This window comes from Scyliorhinus torazame, chromosome 8 (assembly GCF_047496885.1).
Source record: "Scyliorhinus torazame isolate Kashiwa2021f chromosome 8, sScyTor2.1, whole genome shotgun sequence".
In the NCBI taxonomy this organism is placed as follows: Eukaryota; Metazoa; Chordata; class Chondrichthyes; order Carcharhiniformes; family Scyliorhinidae; genus Scyliorhinus; species Scyliorhinus torazame.
The window spans coordinates 46092486-46116214 of NC_092714.1; the positions used below are offsets into that span (position 1 = coordinate 46092486).

At 45.9% G+C, this 23729-nt stretch overlaps 2 protein-coding genes across 7 annotated transcripts in view; one reads left to right on the plus strand and one right to left on the minus strand.

The window, feature by feature from the left end:
• mapda (N6-Methyl-AMP deaminase) overlaps window positions 1-19318 on the plus strand; it is a 30512-nt gene extending 11194 nt beyond the window's left edge. For 4 of the 5 annotated variants that reach the window (XM_072513478.1, XM_072513479.1, XM_072513477.1 and 1 more), the window contains exons 7-11: window positions 2643-2769; window positions 3322-3402; window positions 3618-3756; window positions 16674-16774; window positions 18204-19318. In XM_072513478.1, the coding sequence (XP_072369579.1) occupies window positions 2643-2769; window positions 3322-3402; window positions 3618-3756; window positions 16674-16774; window positions 18204-18404 (649 nt within the window). In that variant the 3' untranslated portion in view covers window positions 18405-19318. Of the gene's footprint in view, window positions 1-2642; window positions 2770-3321; window positions 3403-3617; window positions 3757-16600; window positions 16775-18203 lie in introns of all 5 variants that reach the window. The other variant, XR_011948635.1, reaches the window with a different exon arrangement.
• The window catches only part of chd1l (chromodomain helicase DNA binding protein 1-like), a 205551-nt gene that overhangs the window by 139188 nt on the left and 42634 nt on the right, over window positions 1-23729 (minus strand). For both annotated transcript variants that reach the window (XM_072513472.1, XM_072513474.1), the window contains exons 6-8: window positions 23512-23593; window positions 23209-23371; window positions 20297-20452 (exon numbers count right to left, since the gene is read on the minus strand). In XM_072513472.1, the coding sequence (XP_072369573.1) occupies window positions 20297-20452; window positions 23209-23371; window positions 23512-23593 (401 nt within the window). The remainder of the gene's footprint in view (window positions 1-20296; window positions 20453-23208; window positions 23372-23511; window positions 23594-23729) is intronic.

Below are 23729 nucleotides of genomic sequence, written 5' to 3' on the forward strand. Positions count from 1 at the left end.
AAGCAACAGTGCTACAGTGTCCCTATTGATGGGATCCCATATGCTTTATTAACTGCTCCCTCAACTTGTGCTGCTACCTTCATTAATTTATGCGCATACACAACAGGTCCTTCTGCTTCTGCACCCTCTTTAGAATTGTATTGTTTATTATTTCATATTGTTTGTCTGCATTCTTCCTACCAAAATGAATCACTTCACATTTCTCTGCATTCAATTTCATTGCCACTTATCCACCCATTTCAGCAATCCATGTCCTATTGAAGTTCTACATTATCCTCAGTGCATTTGTAGATGGTACACGGTGCTGCCACTGTTTGTTGGTGGTGGAGGGATTGAATGTTTGTGGGAGGGGTAGAAATCAAGCAGGCTGTTTTGTCCTGGATGATGCCGAACCTCTGGAGTGTTGTTGGAACTGCACTCAGCCAGGTAAGTGGGAAGTATTCTGTTACACTCTTGACTTGTGCCTTGTAGATGGTGGGCAGGCTTTGGGAAGTCAGGAGGTAAGTTACTCACCGCATGAGTCTTAATCTTTGACCTGCTCTTGTAGCCACAGTATTTAAATTGGGCAGCACGGTAGCTTAGTGGTTAGCACTGTTGCTGCACAGCACCAAGGATCCGGGTATGATTCCCGGCTGTCCGTGCGGAGTCTGCACATTCTCCCTGTGTTTGCGTGTGTTTCCTCCCACAAGTTCCAAACAACGCGTTTGTTAGATAAGTTGAGCATTCTGAATTCTCTCTGTGTACCCGAACAGGCGCCTGACTGTGGCGACTAGGGGATTTTCACAGTAACTTCATTGCAGTGTTAATGTAAGCCTACTTGTGGCACTAATAAAGATTATTATATTATTTTAAATACAATTTGCCATCAACTAATCCATGCTTTGTTTCCATGTAACTCTCTCCTCCTTGATCTGTCTCAGCCTCCAGCTCAATGACTCTGAGCCAGATCTCCTCGAGTCACACACTTAATGCAGGTGTGCTTGCCCTGGATAACACCGGTAGCCACAAGGTCCCACATGCTGCAACCTTAACACAGCACCTGTCCTTCCATACTGATGATCTTTAATATTTAATAATTTTATTAAATTATTTCTTTTCTTTTCGATATTAATTAGTCTTCTCATAAACTGCAGGACAAATTTAAACCTTCAAAAAATAGACCTCGACCACTGACCGGACATTCACCAGATACTCAGCAACAGCTCGCCTTCTGTCATTGGGAAAATGCTAACGTTATCAAGGAGATAATTACAGGACACTTAGAAAACCATCAGGCAGAGTCAACATGATTTTGTGAAAGGGACATTATGTTTGATGAACTTATTAATATTTTGAGGATGTAGCAAGCAGTGTGGATAAAGGAAAACCAATAGATGTGATGTATTTGGATCTCCATAAGGCATTCAGTGAAGTGCCACATAAAAGGGTAAGATAAAGAGTTAACAGTTTTGGAGGTGATTAGCATGGATAGAGGATTGACCAACTAACAGGAAGTGATGAGATGGGTTAAATTGATCCACTTTCAAGTTGGCAAAGTAACAAGTAGAGTGCTGAGGCCTCAATTATTTACAACCTATGCTAACAATTTGGATGAAGAAATCAACTATTGTAGACAAATTTGCAAATTATACAAAGATGGGTAGGAAAGTAGGTTGTGAGGATACAAAGAGTCTGCAAAGGGATATAGATATGTGAAGCAAGAGGGCAAAATTTGGCAGCTGGTGTATAAGCTGAGAAAATGAGAGGTTGCCCACTTTGACTGGAAGAATAGAAAAGGAGAATAATATTTGAATGCAGAAAGATTGCAGAATTCTGCAGTACAGAGGGATCTGGGTGACTTTGTACATGAATCACAAAAGATCAACATGCAGGTAAAACTATCAATTAGGAAAGCAAATGGAATGTTGGCCTTTATTCCAATGTGGATGGAGTATAAAAGTAGGGAAATCTGGTGCAACTGTACATGGCACTGGTGAGACTTCACCTAGAGTACTGTATACATTTTTGGTCTCCTAACCCAAGGAAAGATTACATGCATTGGAAGCAGTTCAGAGAAGGTTCACTCTGCTGATTACTGGGATGATGGGGAAAGGTTGAGATGGTTGGGCTGCCAGTAATCGGAATTTAGTAGAATGAGAGGTGACCTGATTGAAACACATGGGATTCTAAAGGGCTTGACAGAGGCAGATGCTAGGAGGATGTTTTTCCCATGAGGGGATCTGGAACAAGGGAGCACAGTTTAAAAATAAAGGGTCTCCCATTAAGATGGAGACGAGGAAGAATTTTTCCTTTCAGAGGATCATTAGTCTTTGGAATTTGCTTCTAGAGAAGGCTGGAGGCTGGCTTACTGAACATATTAGAGCTGAGTTACACAGATTCTTGATCTCCAGGGGAGTGAAGGGGGAGGGCAGGAAAGTGGAGTTAAAGCTGCAGTTCGACCAGCCATGATCTTGGTGAATGGCAGATCAGACTTGCTGGATCGAATAGCCTACTCCTTTTTCTTATGATCATGTTGCTCCTGGGAAGCACCTTGTGACACTTCAAATGTTAACGGCACTTTATAAATATAAGTTGTTATAAAGTAATGGTTTTTAAAATGTGAGAAAACATCAAACTAGTAATATTCATTTTTATTTCCCTAGATTTCTATTATCCATAGATAGAAGAGGTGGGCCTATTGTTGCTATGGAAACTGTAAAACTTGCAGAAGAATTCTTTGCATCCACTGATGGACTGGTAGTTGGTGTGGATCTAAGTGGGGATCCTGCAGTGAGTAATTTATTTATCATGAGCTGTTCAGAACTGCAGGGTGCAATACCTTGGCTTAATCATTTTCTTGGTGCTTTCTACATTCATTTATCTAATCATTTATTTCCATAGATTTATAGACCGACAACGGGTATCATAATTTGACTACACTCAAGTGTGTGTATGTGTGGTATACTCACAAGACTTATGTTTTGCATAGATTTTAGTTATTTAAACTTTATATGGTCAGTAAATAATTCGAGTAACTTTTGTAAAGACTATGTTCCCACAAGCTTAAAATTCTATAAATCTACATTTGTTACGATGCGTTTTGAGTCCACAAATTGGAAAGTAGCATGAAATTCATTTTGAAACTGATAATAATGAATAGTAATCAATATTTGGAGGGATATAACATCAGATTAGTGAATGCATATGGATAAATGACCTAGCCTCCAACACACTACTGAAAACTACATGTCAGTGACTTAAAGACTGTTCATCTTACAATGATGCATTGGCTTCACTGGAACAGTAGAGGCTTACCAACAGTTTCTGTTTTCCTTTTTGAAGGTGGAACATGCCAAGAATTATATTGCCCCACTTCATGCAGCTAGAAATATTGGACTTAAGCTTGCTGTGCATATGGCTGAGGTAAGGAATTTGTAAATTTAAACAATATCAATTTTAAAATTGAACAGTCACAATTATTGTTTATTTATGCAGATCATGGTTGAATTATTATAAGTGTGAGTGGTTATATATATATCTAAAGCATTTTTTACACAAAAATTTGGCTCATCATGAATGCACTTAAAAATGTTTTATCAAAGTATTAATAAACTATTTTTAAATCATCTTTGGTTTAGATTCCCCATCAAAATGAAGAATTGGAAATGTTTCTTGGTCTTCCTCCAGACAGGATTGGCCATGGTACATTCCTTCACCCTGAAGTTGGAGGTTCAGAATATCTGGTTGACATCATTAGCAAAAATCAAATACCGATTGGTAATGAGATGTATATTCTTCTATTGAGACATGCAAATGTTATACAGATTACGGGTGGAATCTTACCGTATTAAGTGTCGGTTCCGGTGTGAAAACCGGGGAGAATCCCACCGGCGGGAAAACTCACCGTGTATTCAGCCTCCAACAGGTTTTTTTTCCACATGTTTCATGCCGCACTCGTGGCGACTTGCCTCTGATAGGCTCGCCCGGGAAAACCTAATCTCTGTAATCAGTGCAACGCTCCTTTTAAAAGCCTCCCTAGCACTTATTCCAAGTCCAGTTGGAGGAATGACTGCCAGAAAGACAACGCCATATTTTACAGAGGGAGCCCTCAGCAAACTCCTCAGTGGGGTCAAGCAGAGGAAACCCTCTATCCATGACTGGGCAGACATCCAGCCAGTAAAGTGACCAATCCCGCCGGGGTTGCAGTCGCCTCGGTTGTGAGCATCAGCTGACTCCAAAAGAGGACAGGGATGCAGTGTCGTAAGAGGATAAATGACCCTCTTTGTGGAACCAGGGCAAGATCGTTTCCTCACATCTCCCTCAGCACCCCATAACACAGCCATCACATCTCCAGTGATCTCACTCCCACCTACCTCACAGGGTGACAGCACTTTTTGTGTGCTGCCCCCTCCCCACCTTCATAATCCCCCTGAAGCTTTGTTGCCCCACAAATGCTCATTGCCACTCAGCTCTCATGCATTCCAGACTTCATCCCCATCTGACATGGCATGACTCCTGCCTACACTCTACCCATTTGTCTCATTACAGGACAAACACGAGCACAACAGGCGTGAATGGGCACAGCCGACCAGTGATGCCAGAACTCAAAATTCAAACCCCATTTGAGGGGCGAGCCCTTGAGCTTGCCGGTGAGGAGCATGACCGCTCTTACGCAGAGGAGGCCAAAAATACAAGTGAGCCCTTAACACATCCAGCCATGGTGCAAGACTCAGATGGGTGACCTTTCTTTTATCAGTGTTCCCCTGTCCCACACTAATGCTATCTCAGGTCAATCAGCAGGCCAGCCAGGACCATCCTTGCAGACCAGCTCTGAGGCAGACATCTCGGAGAGCAGTACTGAAGAGGCATCAAACCTGTCCTTGATAAGTATGTACCTGTCAGGCAGGGAGGAAGTGGTTGAGCGAGGGAACCGTGGTTTACTAAAGTAGTTGAATCACTTGTCAAGAGGAAGAAGGAGGCTTATGTAAAGATGAGACGTGAAGGTTCAGTTAGGGCGCTTGAGAGTACAAGTTAGCCAGGAAGGACCTAAAGAGAGAGCTAAGAAGAGCCAGGAGGGGACATGAAAAGTCCTTGGCAGATAGAATCAAGGAAAACTCTTTCTATAGGTATGTCAGGAATAAAAGAACGACTAGGGTGAGAGTAGGGCGGCCAAGGACAGTAATGGGAAGTTGTGCGTGGAGTCCGAGGAGATTGGAGAGGAGCTAAATGAATATTTTTCGTCAGTATTCACACAGGAAAAAGACAATGTTGTTGAGGAGAATACTGAGATACAGGCTACTAGATGGGATTGAGGTTCATAAGGAGGAGGTGTTAGCAATTCTGGAAAGTGTGAAAATAGATAAGCCTTTTGGGCCGGATGGGATTTATCCTAGGATTCTCTGGGCAGCTAGGGAGGAGATTGCAGAGCCTTTGATCTTTATGTTGTCATTGTCTACAGGAATAGTGCCAGAAGACTAGAGGATAGAAAATGTTGTCCCCTTGTTCAAGAAGGGGAGTAGAGACAACCCCGGTAACTATAGACCAGTGAGTCTTACTTCTGTTGTGGGCAAAGTCTTGGAAAGGATTATAAGAGATAGGATTTATAATCATCTAGAAAGGAATAATTTGATTAGGGATAGTCAACACAGTTTTGTGAAGGGTAGGTCGTGCCTCACAAACCTTATTGAGTTCTTTGAGAAGGTGACCAAACAGGTGGATGAGGGTAAAGCAGTTGATGTGGTGTATATGGATTTCAGTAAAGCGTTTGATAAGGTTCCCCACGGTAGGCTATTGCAGAAAATACGGAGGCATGGGATTCAGGGTGATTTAGCAGTTTGGATCAGAGATTGGCTAGCTGTAAGAAGACAGAGGGTGGTGGTTGATGGGAAATGTTCAGACTGGAGTTCAGTTACTTGTGGTGTACCACAAGGATCTGTTTTGGGGCCACTGCTGTTTGTCATTATTATAAATGACTTGGAGGAGGGCGTAGAAGGATGGGTGAGAACATTTGCAGATGACACTAAAGTCGGTGGAGTTGTGGACAGTGCCGAAGGATGTTGCAGGTTACAGAGGGACATAGATAAGCTGCAGAGTTGGGCTGAGAGGTGGCAAATGGAGTTTAATGCAGAAAAGTGTGAGGTGATTCATTTTGGAAGGAATAACAGGAAGCCAGAGTACTGGGCTAATGGTAAGATTCTTGGTCGTGTGGGTAAGCAGAGAGATCTCGGTGTCCATGTACATAGATCCCTGAAAGTTGCCACCCAGGTTGATAGGGTTGTTATGAAGGCGTACGGTGTGTTAGCTTTTATTGGTAGAGGGATTGAGTTTCGGAGCCATGAGGTCATGTTGCAGCTGTATAAAACTCTGGTGCGACCGCATTTGGAGTATTGTGTGCAATTCTGGTCGCCGCATTATAGGAAGGATGTGGAAGCATTGGAAAGGGTGCAGAGGAGATTTACCAGGATGTTGCCTGGTATGGAGGGAAGATCTTATGAGGAAAGGCTGAGGGACTTGAGGCTGTTTTCGTTAGAAGAAGGTTAAGAGGTGACTTGATAGAGGCATACAAGATGATCAGATAGGGTGGACAGTGAGAGCCTTTTTCCCGGATGGCGATGGCCAGCACGAGGGGACATAGCTTTAAATTGAGGGGAGATAGACATAGGACATGTCAGAGGTAGGTTCTTCACTCAGAGAGTAGTAGGGGTGCGGAGTGGACTCGCCAACATTAAGGGCATTTAAATGGTCATTGGATAAACATATGGATGATAATGGATAGTGTAGATGGGCATTAGATTGGTTTCACAGGTCGGCTCAACATCGAGGGCCGAAGGGCCTGTACTGCGCTGTAACGTTCTCATAATCATAGAATTTACAGTGCAGAAGGAGGCCATTCAGCCCATCAAGTCAGCACCGGCACTTGGAAAGAGCACCCCACCCAAGGTCAACACCTCCACCCTATCCCCATAACCCAGTAACCCCACCCAACACTAAGGGCAATTTCGCATGGCCAATCCACCTAACCTGCACATCTTTGGACTGTGGGAGGAAACCCACGTGCACACGGGGAGGATGCGCAGACTCGCACAGACAGTGACCCAAGCCGGAATCGAACCTGGGACCCTGGAGCTGTGAAGCAATTGTGCTATCCACAATGCTACCGTGCTGCCCTATTGTTCTATTGTCACCCACACCCTCCACCAGAGCAGATACTCGCACCTCGGTGGGATTTACTATTCGGCAGGCTTCTGGGTCACTCACTGGTGAGCACCTCACATCTGAAGATCCACAGCAGGCGGAGGCAGGGACATCCCAGGGATCCGGCACTTGGAGGTATGCCGGAGCCCAGGTCTTTGTTGAGCCCAAGCCGATGACATGCCCCTGGATCCGGTCATCACAGAGCAGCTGGAGCTGCAAAAACAGAATCGCAAGCATGAGGAAGAAATGTCAGCATCCCACCTTGGACTGCAAGGCCAACTGGAGGAGTCCAATCGCCTTCTGTCCGAGGAGATGGTGCTGTCAGTCAGACGCAACGAGGCCAAAACTGCAAAGGTGGCATCCGCAGTGAACACCTTGGCACAGGATGTGCACTCATGACGGGATTGTCCATTCCATGGTTCAGCTCGTGACCTCCATGGATGTGAGCATGAGCTCCATGGTGCAGGGCTTCAACTGCATGGTGCAGGCACTAGTGGGAATCCAGGAGTTTCTGGATCTCAATTAAGGAGCCCAGGGCCCCCATGCACCTGAAGCAAAGAGAATTGGCAAGTGTGCAGCCCAGGCCTTCCACCCCATCTGACAAACCCCCTCTCTGTGAGCGACACACCTCCAGTCACGCACATCAAGGGGGGCAACACTGCAACATCCGTGCTGCCTGAAAGCAGGCCACGACACAAGTCCCAGCCCCTCCAGGGGACACCCGCCAAGGTCATCTCAGGTAGCACAGCATGCAAGTCAGCAGGCCACCTCAATCTCAGCTGTGGAGATATGTCTAGATGTAGCAGGAGCGTGAGGAAGACTAAGAAACGATAGACATCTAGTGGGCACATGTGAACCTAGGTACTATGAGAAAAAAGCCACCTTTGTTGTAACGAGCTAGCATTAAAAATCACTTTGTTCACCCATAAAGTGCCTCCACACTGTCATGCTGTGCAAAGCCCCGCTCAAAATTGGCACTTCATCCCTGTGCACTGAGAATGGCAGCGCTAAATCTCTCCTACCTCCCACACTGTTGTCGTAGTAATACCAGGGCTGGTTTAGCACAGTGGGCTAAGACAGCTGGCCTGTAATGCAGAACAAGACGAGCAGCGCAGGTTCAATTCCCGTTCCAGCCTCCCCGAACAGGCGCCGGAATGTGGCAACTAGGGGCTTTTCACAGTAACTTCATTGAAGCCTACTTGTGACAATAAGTGATTATTATTACCATGTCGGTCCATCCACCCCCCACCCCCAATGGAAGGTTCCCCACCAATGCTCAGACTTCTCATGTGTCCCAGCATTCTCTAGTTATGAGGATGCAGTCAGCTGAAAACGTGCAAGAGTGTGTCCACCTCGTCAAGAGGTAGCAAAACATACCGGGATCCCAGACCTCGGAGGAGGCAGTAGCAGCTGAGATATGTCATTCAGCCTCCAAGATCACCCATTCAGTGGCAGGTCGTGTTCAGCGCTCTCTCAAACAGGAGGCAGACTTTTCACAGAGGTTAAGGTTAGCATCACTCTGACCTCACTGCAAGTCATCATTCTCCTGCAGCGTCCGGTCAGTTACTTTATTTGCCCATGAATGGAGCAACCATGTCGATGACCTCCCACAGGGTCCACAGTAGTGAGGAAATGTGCAACTCCTTGTTGATGGGTCTTCACACCCTAGTCCTCTTTTTTAAAGTATTTTTATTTGACACATTTTAAACATTTTCAAAATACAACCCCCAAACAAATAACCTATCTTCCTACCTCCCCCTCTCAACAGTCAACGGTAACCAACTCTCGAAAATGCATGCTAAACAAACCCCAACAATTGTAGAATCCCTCCTTCACCACCGTCAGCTCGAACTTTACCTTCTTAAGAGTCAAAAACTCCAGTAGGTCCCCCCGCCATACCGAGGCACAGGGTGAAGAGGCTGACCTCTACCCCAACAAGACCCGCCTTCGAGCGATCAGCGAGGCGAAGGCCAAGACATCCGCCCCTGCCTGCAGTTTGAGCTGGTCCGATACCCTGAATATGGCTTCTAGGGGGCCGGGCTTCATATCTACATGTAAGACCCCTGAAATTGTCCTGGACACCGTCCTCCAAAACGTTTCTAGCTTCAGACAGGACAAAAACATGTGAACATGATTCGCAGGGCCCCTTCCACATCGCTCACAGGTGTCCTCCACCCCTTCGAACATCCGGCTCATCCTTGATTTAGTGAGAAACGCCCTATAGACTATCTTCAGCTGTATCAGTCCCAACCTCGCACATGAAGTCGAGGCATTCGCCCTCCACAGCTCCTCACACCACGATCCCTCTTCTAGCGCTATCCTGAGCTCTTCTTACGACTTTGCCTTAACCCTTTCCAGGGACTCCCCATCCTTTTCCAGGATCCTCCCATAAATCGCTGAGACGACTCCCCTCTCCAACAATGAGGAGGCCAGCGCTACCGGGATGGTCAGGAATACCTTCCTTGCGAAATCCCACACCTGCATGTACCTAAATCCCTCCCTCTGTGTAAAGCCATATTTCTCTCCCAACTCTTCTAGACTCGCGAATTCCCACCCCCCATTCCAAGAACAAACCTTTCATTTCCCGAATCCCCTTCTCCTCTCAATTCCAAAACCTTGCATCCATCCTTCCTGGCTCAAACCCATGATTCTATCTAATCAGCATCCCCGCCCTGACCCAGACCTCCGTTTAAGGTGCAGTCTAAACTGCCTCCAAATTTTCAGTACAGCCATCACCACCTGACTCCCCCAATACTTTCCTGGGGCCATCAGGAACAGTGCCGTTGCCAGCAACCCCGACTCCCTACAAGAGTCCGCCTCCATCCTTACCCACAGAGCCCTCTCATCCTTGCAGTATCCGTTCACCTTCTCAGCATTTGCTGTCCAATAAAGCAAGTTCAGGAAGCCTAACCCCACTCACCCATTGCAACATCACCCTCCTAATTCTGGTCACCTTTTCCCCCCCCCAAATGATTGATTTGATTTATTGTCACGAAGTACAGTGAAAAGTATTTTTCTGCGGCTGTGGGAACGTACACAGTACGTACATAGTAGACAAAAGAATAATTAGCAGAGAACATTGACAAATGGTACATCAACAAACAATGATTGGTTAGAGTGCGGAATAAGGTGCCCAACAAAAAAAATACATGAGCAAATGAACGAGATCAACTTGTCCACCCCTTAAAAAAAGGTTTACATAAAAAGACCGGCAGGCACAAACAAAAACAGGAACTGTGGTAACACATCAATTTTAACTGCCTGCACCCTGCCTGCCAACGACAAAGGGAGATTGTCCCACCTCACTAAATCTGCCTTCACTCTCCCTCCCAAACTGGTAGAATTGAACTTCTAGGGTCCTGTCCAGTCTTTTTTAAAAATATATTTTCATTCAAATATTTACATATTTTCAACAAACCCCCCCCCCTTACTGAAAAAAAAACAAAAGAACACATAAATAAACATCTTACAACTACATCACAAATTCCCCCAATATACAACCCCCCCCCCCCCCCCCACCCCTATTAAGCAATAATAAACACAGTAGTAAACACAAAGTACACCCCCCGGGTTGCTGCTGCTGCTGACCACCTCCTAAAGCTCCGCTAGAAAGTCTAGGAACGGTTGCCACCGCCTGAAGAACCCTTGCACAGACCCTCTGAAGGCACATTTTACCCTCTCCAATTTAATGAATCCTGCCATGTCGCTGACCCAGGCTTCCACGCTTGAGGGCCTCGCATCTTTCCACTGTAGCAGAATCCTCCGCCCGGCTATCAGGGACGCAAATGCCAGAATACCGGCCTCCTGCACTCCCGGCTCGTCCGATACCCCAAATAGTGCTAATGCCCAGCTCGGCTTAACCCGGGTGTTCACCACCTTAGACACCGTCCTCGCAACGCCCCTCCAGAACCTATCCAGCGCTGGGAACACCCAGAACATATGGACGTGATTTGCTGGGCACCCCGAGCACCTCACACACCTGTCTTCCATCCCAAAGAACCTGCTCAGCCTCACCCGTCATATGCGCTCTGTGAAAAACCTTAAATTGTATCAGGCTAAGCCTGGTGCAAGAGGAGGAAGAATTCACCCTACCCAGGGCGTCCGCCCACGTACCCTCGTCTATCTCCTCCCCAAGCTCCTCCTCCCATTTACCCTTTAGCTCCTCCACCGAGGTCTCCTCCTCCTCCTGCATCTCCTGGTAGATCGCTGAGACCTTGCCTTCTCCAACCCGCACCCTATCCTGGATCCTACGTGTTGGAAGCAGCGGGAACTCCCTCACCTGCCGTCTTACAAACGCCCTTACCTGCATGTACCTGAAGGCATTTCCGGGCTGAAGCCTGAATGTTTCCTCCAGCGCCCCATGGCTCGCAAATGTCCCATCTATAAACAGGTACCCCATCCTTCTAATTCATGCCCTGTGCCAGTTCAGGAACCCTCCATCCATTCTCCCTCGAGATGAACCGATAGTTCTCTCGGATCGGGGACCAAACCGAAGCCTCTACCTCACCCCTGTGGCGTCTCCACTGCCCCCAAATTTTCAAAGTCGCTGCCACCACCGGACTCGTGGTGTACCTTGTCGCCGGGAGCGGCAGCAATGCTGTCACCAGCGCTCTCAGACTCGTGCCCACACAGGACGCCATCTCCAGCCTATTTCACGCCTCCCCCTCCATTACCCACTTGCGTATCATCGCCACATTGGCAGCCCAGTAGTACCCACACACATTAGGCAACGCTAACCCTCCTCTGTCCCTACTCTGTTCCAGAAACACCCTTCTCACCCTTGGGGTCTTTTTCGCCCACACGAATCCCATGATGCTCCTGCTGACCCGCTTAAAAAAGGAACCTCTGGAGCAGTCATTTTCACCGACTGCACCCTAACCGCCAGGAAGAGTGGCAGCATATCCCACTTTTAAACTCCTCCACCATCTGCTCCACCAGTCGCGTCAAGTTGAGCTTGTGTCGGGTCCCCCAGCTCCTGGCCACCTGGATCCCCAGGTACCGAAAACTCCTTTCCGCCCTCTTCAATGGAAGCTCGTCTATCCCCCTTCCCTGGTCCCCTGGGTGTACCACGAAGAGCTCACTCTTCCCCAGGTTGAGCTTGGCAAGACACACCTGCCTATCGCATCTTCAAACATGCCCACCATCAACGGCATCAGCTTCTCTTTAAATGTCTTATATAGAATTCGGCAGGGAACCCATCGGGCCATGCCGACTTCCTTGTTTGCATCCTCTCAATTGCCTCCTTCACCTCCTGCACCTTCACCGGCTCCTCCAAACACGCCCTATCCTCCTCTCCCGAGCTCGGAGACTCCAACCCGTCCAGGAACTCCCTCATCACCCGTTCCTCCTCCACTGGCTCCGACCTATATAGGTCTCTATACAATTCCTCAAATATTTCATTAATCTGCTCCAGGGCTACCACCAACTTCCCCACCTTATTCCTTACCCGAACTATCTCCATCGCCGCTGCCTCCCTCCGGAGTTGGCCGACCAGCATACGTCCTGCCTTTTCCCCATAAACATATAGCGCCCCCTTCGCCTTTCTCAGCTGACATGCCGCTTTCCCCGTGGACAATAGATCGAACCTTGCCTGCAACTCCTTCCTCCTAACCAGGAGATCCGAGTCCTCGGCATGCCTCCCATCCACTTCCAGAATCTTCTCCCTGTCTACCTTAGCCTAGAACAAAATCACCTCCCCCCTCACGTCCGCCATCTGCGCCTCCCAGACCACCGATTGCAGAGATCACCCCCATGCAATTAAACACCACATACTCCTCGATTACCTTCCCGATCTTCTCACAGAAGTTCTGATCTGCTAACAACCCCACATCCATTCTCCACCCCGGCCTCTGAACTGCACCCTTTTCCAATACCACATCCATCCAATGCAAGGCATGATCTGAAATCACAATTGCATACTCGGATCTCCTAACCAGCCAATAGCGCCTTTCCCACCACAAAGAAGTCAATCCTCAAGTACACCTTGTGTACCAGAGAGAAAAAAAGAATACACCCGTACCTTTGGGTGGAGGAACCTCCATGGATCTACTCTTCCTAGCACCTTCGCCCCCCCCACACACCCCGACTGGGATAGCGAGCGCGAGTGGGACCTGTCCACCTTCGGTTCCAACATCATGTTCCAACCCCCCCCGCCCCCCCGCTATCAGTTCATAGGTATCTAGATCCAGGATGGCACCCAGCACCCTCTTTGCAAATTCTGCATCGTCCCGTGGGGTTGGGTCCATATACGCTCACAAATGTGTCACTCATTTTCCCCTCCAACGCGCACCCATCACTACCACTTACCTGCCCCCCTGGTTTGCCACCACCTTCTCCATCTGAAACTTCACTCCCTTGCCCACCAATACCGCCGCCACCCCCCACCCCCACTTTCAAATCCCGAGTGAAACACCTGACTCACCCATCCCTTCCTAAGCCTCACCTGATCTTTCACCCTCAGATGTGTCTCTTGCAACATTAGCCTTTAAGCTCTTCAAACGTGTGAAAACCTTCGATCTCTTCACTGGGCCCCCTAACCCCTTCACGTTCCAAGCCACTATTCTGACTGGGGGTCTCTCTCTCACACACACACACACACACACACCCTCCCTTCCTATCAGACTTCACCATAACCCCGGGTCCTGCCTAACAGGCCTAATCCGCCCCATTCTTTGTTACACTCCCTCCGAAAATTCCCATAACTCCTTCCCCTTAGCAGCCCCTCTCTCAGTACCAATATCCTCCCCTCCCCTTTCACATCTCCCAGGCCCATTGAAATCTGCTCGACGAGGCTCTGATGATCGTGCCCACCCCACACACACACACACACACACATTCCTGTTCACTAGCCAAACTCTGCTTGCTAGTGCAGGGGCCCCTGCCCAAGCCCCTTTCCCAATTCCCATCTTCCATAGCCCAATCCCAAAACAAAACACCCAACAAAAGCAATGCAGATAGCCCCCAAGCCCAAAATACTGATAACAAACTCTAAACCCAGCTAAACTATCCTTCCCCCGTTCAACCAACCCAAAGACCACTACATTCTTGCCACTAAATACAGAAATGGAAAACAACAGAAAAGGGAAACAAAAACAAAGCACAGTGCCCCTCTCCTCATTCCATATCCCATTTCCACCATCCTCCATTTCAGTCTGAATCCTTCGGCCTTCACAAACGCTTCCACTGCCCCGAAGTAGAAATCCCTCGAGTTGTACGTGACCCTCAACTTCATAGCTTAAACCACTCCAAACTGCAAGCCGTTGCTGTAGAGTGCTGCCTTCACCCATCTGAAGGCCGCCAGTCTTCTTGCCAGATCCACCATCAAATCTTGGTATATTCGTAAACCAGCACGCTCCCACTTCACCCAATTTGCTTCGCCCAATTCAGGACCTCTTCCTTAATATGAAACTTGTGGAAGCAAAGTAGAACTGCTCTGGGTGACTCATTTGCTTTTGGCTTCGGCCTAAGCGACCAATGTGCCCTGACCAGCTCGTATCGGGGGGGTTCTTCCCCCTCCCCCATCAACTCCGCCAGCATCTTTGCGAAGTATTCAGTCAGCCGTGGGCCCTCCGGCAGACCCATGATCTGAAGATTTTGCCTTAGCTTTGAGCCCTTTATTAGCCTCCGCCACCCTCCGCAGCTGCTCACCCATCGAGGTGATCTGATCGCTGTGCTGCGACAGAGCCTCCTCCACCCCTTTCAACTTCTCTCCTTGCTCTCTTATCTCGGTTGTCTTCGACACATCCACCTTTACATGGGCAATCACCTCCTCCACCCACATTTTCATCATAGCCATCATCTCCCTTCGCAGCACCTCCTTGAGCTTGGCGAACAGCCTCACAAATTCTCCGGCCATCACCTCGATCAGAGTTTCTGCTGAGAGGGGAGAGGCGCCACCCTATGCTGCCCCATCCCCTGCCATCGTTTTTCCTGCCTGAGACACCGACTTGCTTGACGGCAGACGTTCACTCGCCCCTTCTTTCAGACGTTCTTTTTCTGAGCCTTTGACATCACACCGCTACTTTATATCTTCCTACACCGGCTTATTCAGAAATTGCCCCTGTGATAGGGCCTTAAAGTGCAAAAAACCAAAGCCTCAAGCAGGAGCCTCCCAAAATGTGATCTCCACCTACATGTCGTCACCGGAAGTCCTCACACCCCAGTCCTGAGCGTCACAAAACCGAGAGCCACTGAGGGTGCCCCTGGCCTTGTATCCCATGTGGGCCCTACCCATCGCTCAAGATCCTTCCTTCCTTCTCCGCAGGTTGTCCATTGCCGTCCCCCTCGACATGCTCCTCATCCGAGGGGATGCTGCTCCTCCATCTCCTCCTGGTCCAGCTGCTTTCTCCGCTGCAGTGCCAGGTTGTGCAGAGTGCAGCGGACTACGATGATGCAGGACAACCTCCAGAGGCTGTATTGGAGCGCTCCTTCCAACCTGACCAGGCACTAGAACTGAGTCTTGAGCAGTCCAATCACCTGCTTGCCCACATGAGCTTCGTTGTAGCGAGTCTGAGCAGGTGTTTGTGGCCTCTACTCTTGTGTCGTCAGCCATCTCCAGAGTGGGTACCTTTTGTCCCCAAGAAGCCATCACTGCAGCCGCTGCTGTCCCTCAAACATCGCTAGGATCTGTGCGGCTAGGACCAGTGCCCTACAGAGGAGTGGCTCGTGTCAGGGCCCAAAATGTAACTAACATGGACGTTCCCAGGAAATGGCCATGCACCTGCATAATGCGCACTGCGTTGCCACAGACAAGCTGGACATTGAGGGAGTGGTACCCCTTGTAGTTCAGGAATTGTGCCTCATGCCGCCATGGGGAAGAGCCTCGCAGGTGCAGTCAATGACGCCCTGCACCTGGGGAATGCCTGCTAGGCAGACGAAGCCCCTGGCATTCTGGCTCACCTGGTCCGGGTCCACGTTGATGTACATGTGAGCCCTCAAATAGCGCATCTGTGACCTTCATTATGCACTTGTGCACTGCTTGAAATGAGCCGCTGGCATAGAAGTTCAGAGCGGCAGTAACAACCAGGGCCACAGGTGATCTCCCAGTCCATGTGGTGCCAACTCTTGTATCACCCGATACAGGTGATCCACCATTCCCCAGGACAGACGCAGTCATCTCCAGCATTGGACGTCTGACATCCGAAGGTAGGAAGTTCTACGTTTAACCAGTTCCATCTGCCTTCTTAGGTGGATGTAAACAATCCCAGGATAATTCTTTTTTTATTTATTCATGGTACTTCGGCATTTCTGGAAGGGCAGAATTTATTTCCCATCCCTAATTGCCCTTGAGAAGGTTTAAGTGTTTCGTTAGAATGATGGCCCTTGAACAGTACAGTATACCCTCAATGCTACACTGAAATGAAATGGGAGAAAATGTCTTAACGCACTTTATGAATTGTCTAATGAGCGAAATCCTTTTCTTCGAAAGAAATGTTGGCAAATAGAATAAAAAGAAAAACGTTGGGGGTGGACCTGACCAGTTTAAATCATCTATCTTCCAGAGCTTTGTTTGACATCAAACGTCAAAGGTCAAACTGTCTCTTCATATGACCAACACCATTTCAAATACTGGTATGATCGTGGACACCCTTGCGTGATTTGTGTAAGTCTCCATAATTATTTTTTGCTACTAAAGTGCAAAATAAAAGTAACAAAGATATTCAACTTTTATCGAAGACTTAATGGGTTAGCGCACAATCAGTGGAATGAAACTTCTCTAGCGGACGCCATTGGTCTACATATGTCAGGCAGTCTCAATTTGGTTTCTATTTATAAAGCTTTCAACACCACTCTAAGAAAGTTAGACTAATAGATCTGCAATGGTTATGTGCTGCCCCCAGTCATTCAACTCTCTCCATCAGGTGGTTTGATCAATTTCATAAATTTGGCAAAAAATATCATTTGATAATTTCCTTAAATCTGCAACCTCTTATTTCTGACCCTTCTTCCACTGAAAACATTTTCTCCTTATTTACTGAGTTTGGTCTCCCCAGTTAAATCCCTGACCTCTGCTCTGAAGGGAACAACCCCAGCCTCTGTCGTCTTGCCACATAACTGAAGTATTTCATCCCTGATACCCTTCTCTTAAACCTCCTCAGCATCCCTCTCCTGGAACTGAAGCCCAACAGTGTTTTAGAAAAGTTTAGCATAACTTCCAGTAGGGTTGCCAACTCTGGTCAATCTGTATTATGGAAATGTCATCATATGATCCCTCATCTATCTCGAAGCGCACCACACTCAAGATATTGGTTACTTGATGCAAAACTTCTCACAGTAATTGGTTAATAACAGTGACCAAAATATCCATACTCCTCTGCACTCCAGAAACTGCCCAATTCAACATGTGGCTTTGCCAGCTACAGCATACAAGCATTTCTGCCTGATTTTGCATGTCTGTCCAGAGGGGAGAAAAGAATGCCCTCATTATTTTTCACAACCTCAGAACACCCCACAACCTCAGAACATCCCAATGAAGTATATTTGAAGTATAAATGTAGGAACATTTTAAATATTGACCTGGACACTTTCTCAACTGATCTGTGCGAAAATATTTTGGCTGGCAATCTTGTGTGGAAGTATTGTATTCGGGTGGTCAGATGGTAAATAACTACTGTTTGGGGTTTATAATGAGTCGTATATCTGCTGATATAACTTTGATAAGGCTGAATACAATGCTGTTTCGTTTTAAAAAGTTTTGCTTTAACCGTAGTTCTAAACATTCATATTAGGAATTACATGAGTGGAGATATTAAGTGTGCCTGTTAATGATTTAATATCAATGTTGAAACAAACACTAAGTAAACCCTTAATTGCTCCTTATAAATCTGGCTTCCATTTCCATTAAATATCTATTTTCAACTCGTCTTTATATCAGTGCAGTTTATTTCGCTATTATAGATTATAGCAGAAAGCAAATGCACATATATTAATCTAATAGCTAAAAAAATGAGGCATTTAAGTTGATAAAACTTATCAAATCAGAAAGATGTGTATTTGCGAAACTAATTGTTGCTGATCTTTTTCTTCCCCAGACTGATGGTAAAGGGGTTTTTGCTAGCGACTTGTCCCAGGAGTATCAGATAGCAGAGACAACATTTGATCTTTCTAAAGCTCATATATGGGAGCTCTCTTATCAGAGTATTAACCACATCTTTGCTCCAGAGGGAGTAAAATCTGACTTGAAGAGGCGATGGAATGACCTGAACCCAGGACTATTTAACCAGCGTGAATAAAGATCATGTAACAAGGACAATAATCTTGGTTCCATTTTCCGTTAGTTGATGATTAGCCTTGGAAACTGTTTCAATGATTCTAATGACAAACCGATGAAAGCAAAGCAACAAATCTGTAATTCTGAGTAATACAAAAGTGATCCTCCAACATGAGCTGTTGTCCCATTTGTCTTACATATTACTAATAGCACATGTTTTGCTTGATTCAATAGATGCCTCAAAATAAGAAAAAATATTTAGTATGTGTTTTTGATCATCATCAATGGAAGCAGTTTTATAATATGTAACAATGAAAAAAGTCTATTTTGTATAGTACATTTTTTTTATTTCTATACCCTTTAGATTACTTGGAACATGTTCCTTTTGGACACAACAAAATACAGCTATATAGTCTGAATATGTTCAAACAACACTGTTAAGTCTCTCTGTGCTTTCTCCATTGTGGAGGATGATGAACAGTGTGCTTCATGCTTTTCAGCCTGAGCATGGATGATTCCATCTGCACCTGAGGGTGCACACGTATTCCTTAGTAAACAACCAGAATATTGTCTTTCCAGGAGCTTTATCGACTCAGACACGTGACCTGTAGAGCTGCGTTCCATCTCAATGCTTTACAACCAGACAAAAGCAAATTACTTGTATATGTACTGCATTTTTATATTCTGAAAAATCCTTTGGAAAAATAGAACCTATTTTGCTGATCAAGCTGAGAGTCAGGGAGGTAATCTACTTTAAACTTGCAATTAATACCAGTTTTAAATGACCATTGATTCAACTTACCTGCTTTCGATCAAGGAAATAGCAACCTCTTTCAACCAGTGACTCTTTTCTTTAGTTGTACATTCACTGAGTTTTGCCATCAATATGTTCACATATTAAGGAAATAAAAAGGCTTTCACCTCAAAACAATTAAATGAATGTGTATTGTCTATTTTAGGATACTTATATTTTTTTAAATAAATTTAGAGTACCCAATTCATTTTTTCCAATTAATGGGCAATTTAGTGTGGCCAATCCATCTACCCTGCACATCTTTTTGGGGTTATGGGGGCGAAACCCACGCAAACACTGGGAGAATGTGCAAACTCCACATGGACAGTGACCCAGGACCGGGATCGAACCCGGGACCTCAGTGCCATGACCAGTGTGCCACCTTACTGCCCTTTAATGCTTATATTTTGAATTTTAAAAAGCATAGATATGTTATTGCATTCTTTTCATATGCACTTTTACTATTAAAAATGCACCAACAAGGGAATCAATGGTGATTTTCATACTGGTGAATCTGGCTTGTCAGGACTGACAGAAATGGCCGGATTATACATCATTTCAGCCAGAGTTTAAATAATTGTTCTAAAACAAAAGTTTGGGATTTGCATTTTTGAGTGTTTTCTTTACATCTGCATCAACAATTCCTAATTATTTGCAAAGGGATAGAACATAAGCACGTGGGCAGCACGGTAGCACAACTGGATAGCACCAGGGTCCCATGTTCGATTCCCCGCTGGGTCACTGTCTGTGCGGGGTCTGCATATTCTCCCCCTGTGTGCGTGGGTTTCCTCCGGGTGCTCCGGTTTCCTTCCACAGTCCAAAGACGTGCAGGTTAGGTGGATTGGCCATGATAAATTGCCCTTAGTGACCAAAAAGGTTAGGAGGGGTTATTGGGATAGGGTGGAAGTGAGGGCTTAAATGGGTCGGTGCAGACCCAATGGGCCGAATGGCCTCCTTCTGCACTATATGTTCTATGATGAACAGGCTTCTGAAATCTGATCAACCATCTGTTACGTATTTATATATGACAAGCACTTGACTACAGAAAGACAATGGATTAATATTATTACTTAAGTATTTAGAAAAGGCTGTTGGCTTACAACTAGGTATTTAGTACTCACCCAGGTCCTTCATCAGAATGGCTTTGTAATATTCTTTCTGCAGTACAGACATCCCATGATACAAAACGATGTCCATCTTTTTAGGTAGTTCAGCAGCAACATCAGCCTTGATTCTTCTCAGGAGGAATGGGTGCATCAAACTGTGCAACTCTTTAGCTGGAGTAGGGTAGAAGTATACTGCCTCAAAATAAAGATAATAACTATAGTTCTCAATGTAACCATCAGTACCTTTAATCTTCAGCAATGTAATTTAACTGAAATATGCAAACGTTGCATCAGACAATACAATTACTTTGCAACATCATCATGTATTTATTTTTTCTTCTCCATGGGGACATGACATTGTGGCCTTAGTAATATTTGTTTTGTAATCCACATTCATGACATATAAAGGATTCATTCAAACTCCCAATTTTAGTTCCTGGATGGAGGTTTAGCTCCTGAACAAAGGGGTGTGGGGAGGTGATAGCTTCAGATGCTGAGCAGGTTGGTGGTGAGAGGCACAGAGTGAGAAGTGCAGCTTGGTGGCAATTGTTTAAATTGCAGAATTTTATTAAAAATCAAAATAAACACCTTTTCACAGATATTATCAATTGAGCAATCAGGCCTCCATGTCGGTCCACAAATAGGAAAGGGGCAAGTGTTTGAAGGGGGCTAGATCTGTAAGCATTCAGTGTGAGCTCCATGGCACCCATTGCTGCTTGGAGTTCAGGACCCAAGAAATCTGATCTCACGACTCCACTGATCACAACCCAGTTTGAGAAGCCCTGTTGTAGAATGAATACTTTCAGTGTAACGTATTTTCCCACAGTTGGATGGACGAAAAGCAAGAAATCACTTATTTCTCTTACCCATTATGATAAATCTCCATTTGCTCCTTTTGTTACCAGCTTGCTGGGGCCCCACTATGTCTGTTGCAAATTTACTACACAGCTGCTGAATTGACATAAGCGAGGGATACATACGAAACTCATTGCAAAAATATAGGTCAGTATCCTTTCTAGTTCTGGATACCATTCCTGGGCTCGTCAGCAATACAAAATGTCCATACTGACCAGATGCTATCATCAATTTAATTTAGAATATAGTCTTTCTTGACATGTTACACATAAAACAAATGGTAAGAAATTGCTATAGAATTTACAGTGCAGAAGGAGGCCATTCGGCTCATCGAGTCTGCACCAGCCCTTGGAAAGAGCACCCTACCCAAGCCCACACAATCACTCTACCCCTGTAACCCAGTAACCCAACCCAACCTTTTTGGACACTAAGGGCAATTTAGCATGGCCAATTCACCTAACCTGCACATCTTTGGACTGTGGGAGGAAACTCACGCAGACACGGGAGAACATGCAGACTCCGCACAGACAGTGGTCCAAGCCGGGAATCGACCCTGGGACCCTGGAGCTGTGAAGCAAGTGTGCTAACCACTATGCTATCATGCTGCCCACACTTAGAATGTGTAGATGTACAAGGGACCTGGGTGTCCTTGTCCATAAGTCACGTCAGGCTAACATACAGGTGCAGCAAGCTGTTAACGGAACATTAGCCTTTATTGCAAGAAGATTTGAGTACAGGAGTAGTGAGATCTTACTTCAATTGTATAGAAGTTTGGTTAAACCGCACCTGGAGTACTGTGTGGTGCAGGTTTGGTCCCCTTACCTCAGAAAGGATATTATTGCCATAGAGTGCAACAAAGGTTCGCCAGACTTCTCCAGACTGTCTTATGAAGAGAGCTTGGGCAAACACAGGGCCTGTACTCTCTGGAGGTTCGAAGAATAAGGTGATCTAATTGAAACCTACAAAATATTTAAAGGTATAGTAGACAGGGTAGATGCAGGCAAGATGTTTCCTTTGGTTGGGGAATCTAGAATAGAAGTGAATGCCTACAGTGCAGGAGGGCATTTGGCCCATCAAGTGCACCGACCCGCCGAAAGAACACCCTACCAAGGCCCTATCCCCATAACCTCACCTGGAGGCAATTTAGCGTGGCCAATCCACCTAACCTGCACATCTTTGGACTGGAAGGAAACTGGGGCAGCCGAAGGAAACCCACTCAAGACATGGGAAGAAACTGCAAACTCCACACAGTCACCTGGCGCTGTGAGGCAGCAGTGCTAACCACTGTGCCACCATGCTGCCTAGAACCAGGGTGCACAATTTAAAGGTAAGAGGGCTGCCTCTTAGGACAGAGATTCAGAGAATTTTTTTCACACAGAGGGTTGTGAATCTTTGGAATTCTCTAACTCCAGAAGGCTGTGGAAGCTCAGTCATTGAGCCGGTTTAAGGTGGAGATTGGTAGATTTCTGATTAACAATAACGGAAAGAGTTATGTGGATAGTGTGTGTAAAAGGCATTGAGTGGTGAGGCCGTGGAATGCCCTACCGGCAACAGTAGTGAACTCGCCAACATTGAGGGCATTTAAAAGTTTATTGGATAAGCATATGGATGATAATGGCATAGTGTAGGTTAGATGGCTTTTGTTTTGGTGCATCATCGTGGGCCGAAGGGCCTGTACTACGCTGTATCGTTCTATAAGTTCTATAAGTGTCCGATCAGCCGTGGTCGATTGAATGGCAGCGCAGGCTTGATGGGCTGAATGGCCCATTCCCGTTCCTACATTCCTATCTATAGCTCCTTGCATCACTGAGCTTCTGATTTCAACTGCATCACTGTCAGTGGCACTAGACAGTTGGCAGAACTTTTGTCAGAAAAATGGAACAGATGTCATCAATAGACTGCTAACAGCTGGATCAGCAGTATCAGTGAGCTATGAGCCAATTGCAGAATAGGTCACTACAATTAATGCATGATCGAAAAAGACAGAAAATTAACGTGGGATATAATTGGACAAACTGACATTCAAATATGGTAATATTAAAGGACTTAACATTGGCAGAATAAGTGCTTACCTTGTTTTGCATCCTGTTCTACATTGCTGTAGTATTTAAGAAATTTGTCCACTTCATCTGCCGAGAACACATTTGGTTCCACAAAGCTCAGCAGTGAATAGAGTTCATGAAGATTGTTCTGTGCTGGTGTTCCAGTCAGCAGTAGTGTGAATCGTACTGAAAACTACCAGTAAACAATCATTAATCATTAGCAAGCATGTTTCCATTAAATTGTTTTAATGCTTCAACTTCAAGACATAATACACTGATCACAAATTACAGATGTGACATCCTCAAAAAAAAACACAGCAGAAAATGTCTTACTGTTCTCAGAGACTTGTGCAGTAGAGAGTTCTGGTTCTTCAACCTGTGGGCCTCATCCACAATTAGTACACTCCAACTCAGTCTGAAATACAACACAAGAGACTTGTCAACTTATGAGATCTGATTCTGAGAATTTAGATGTTAATTTTGTGCAACATCTCCATGTTGGCGTTCAGTTTGGCTCTCTCCAGCACATCATCTGAGGGTGTCAGCTTTGC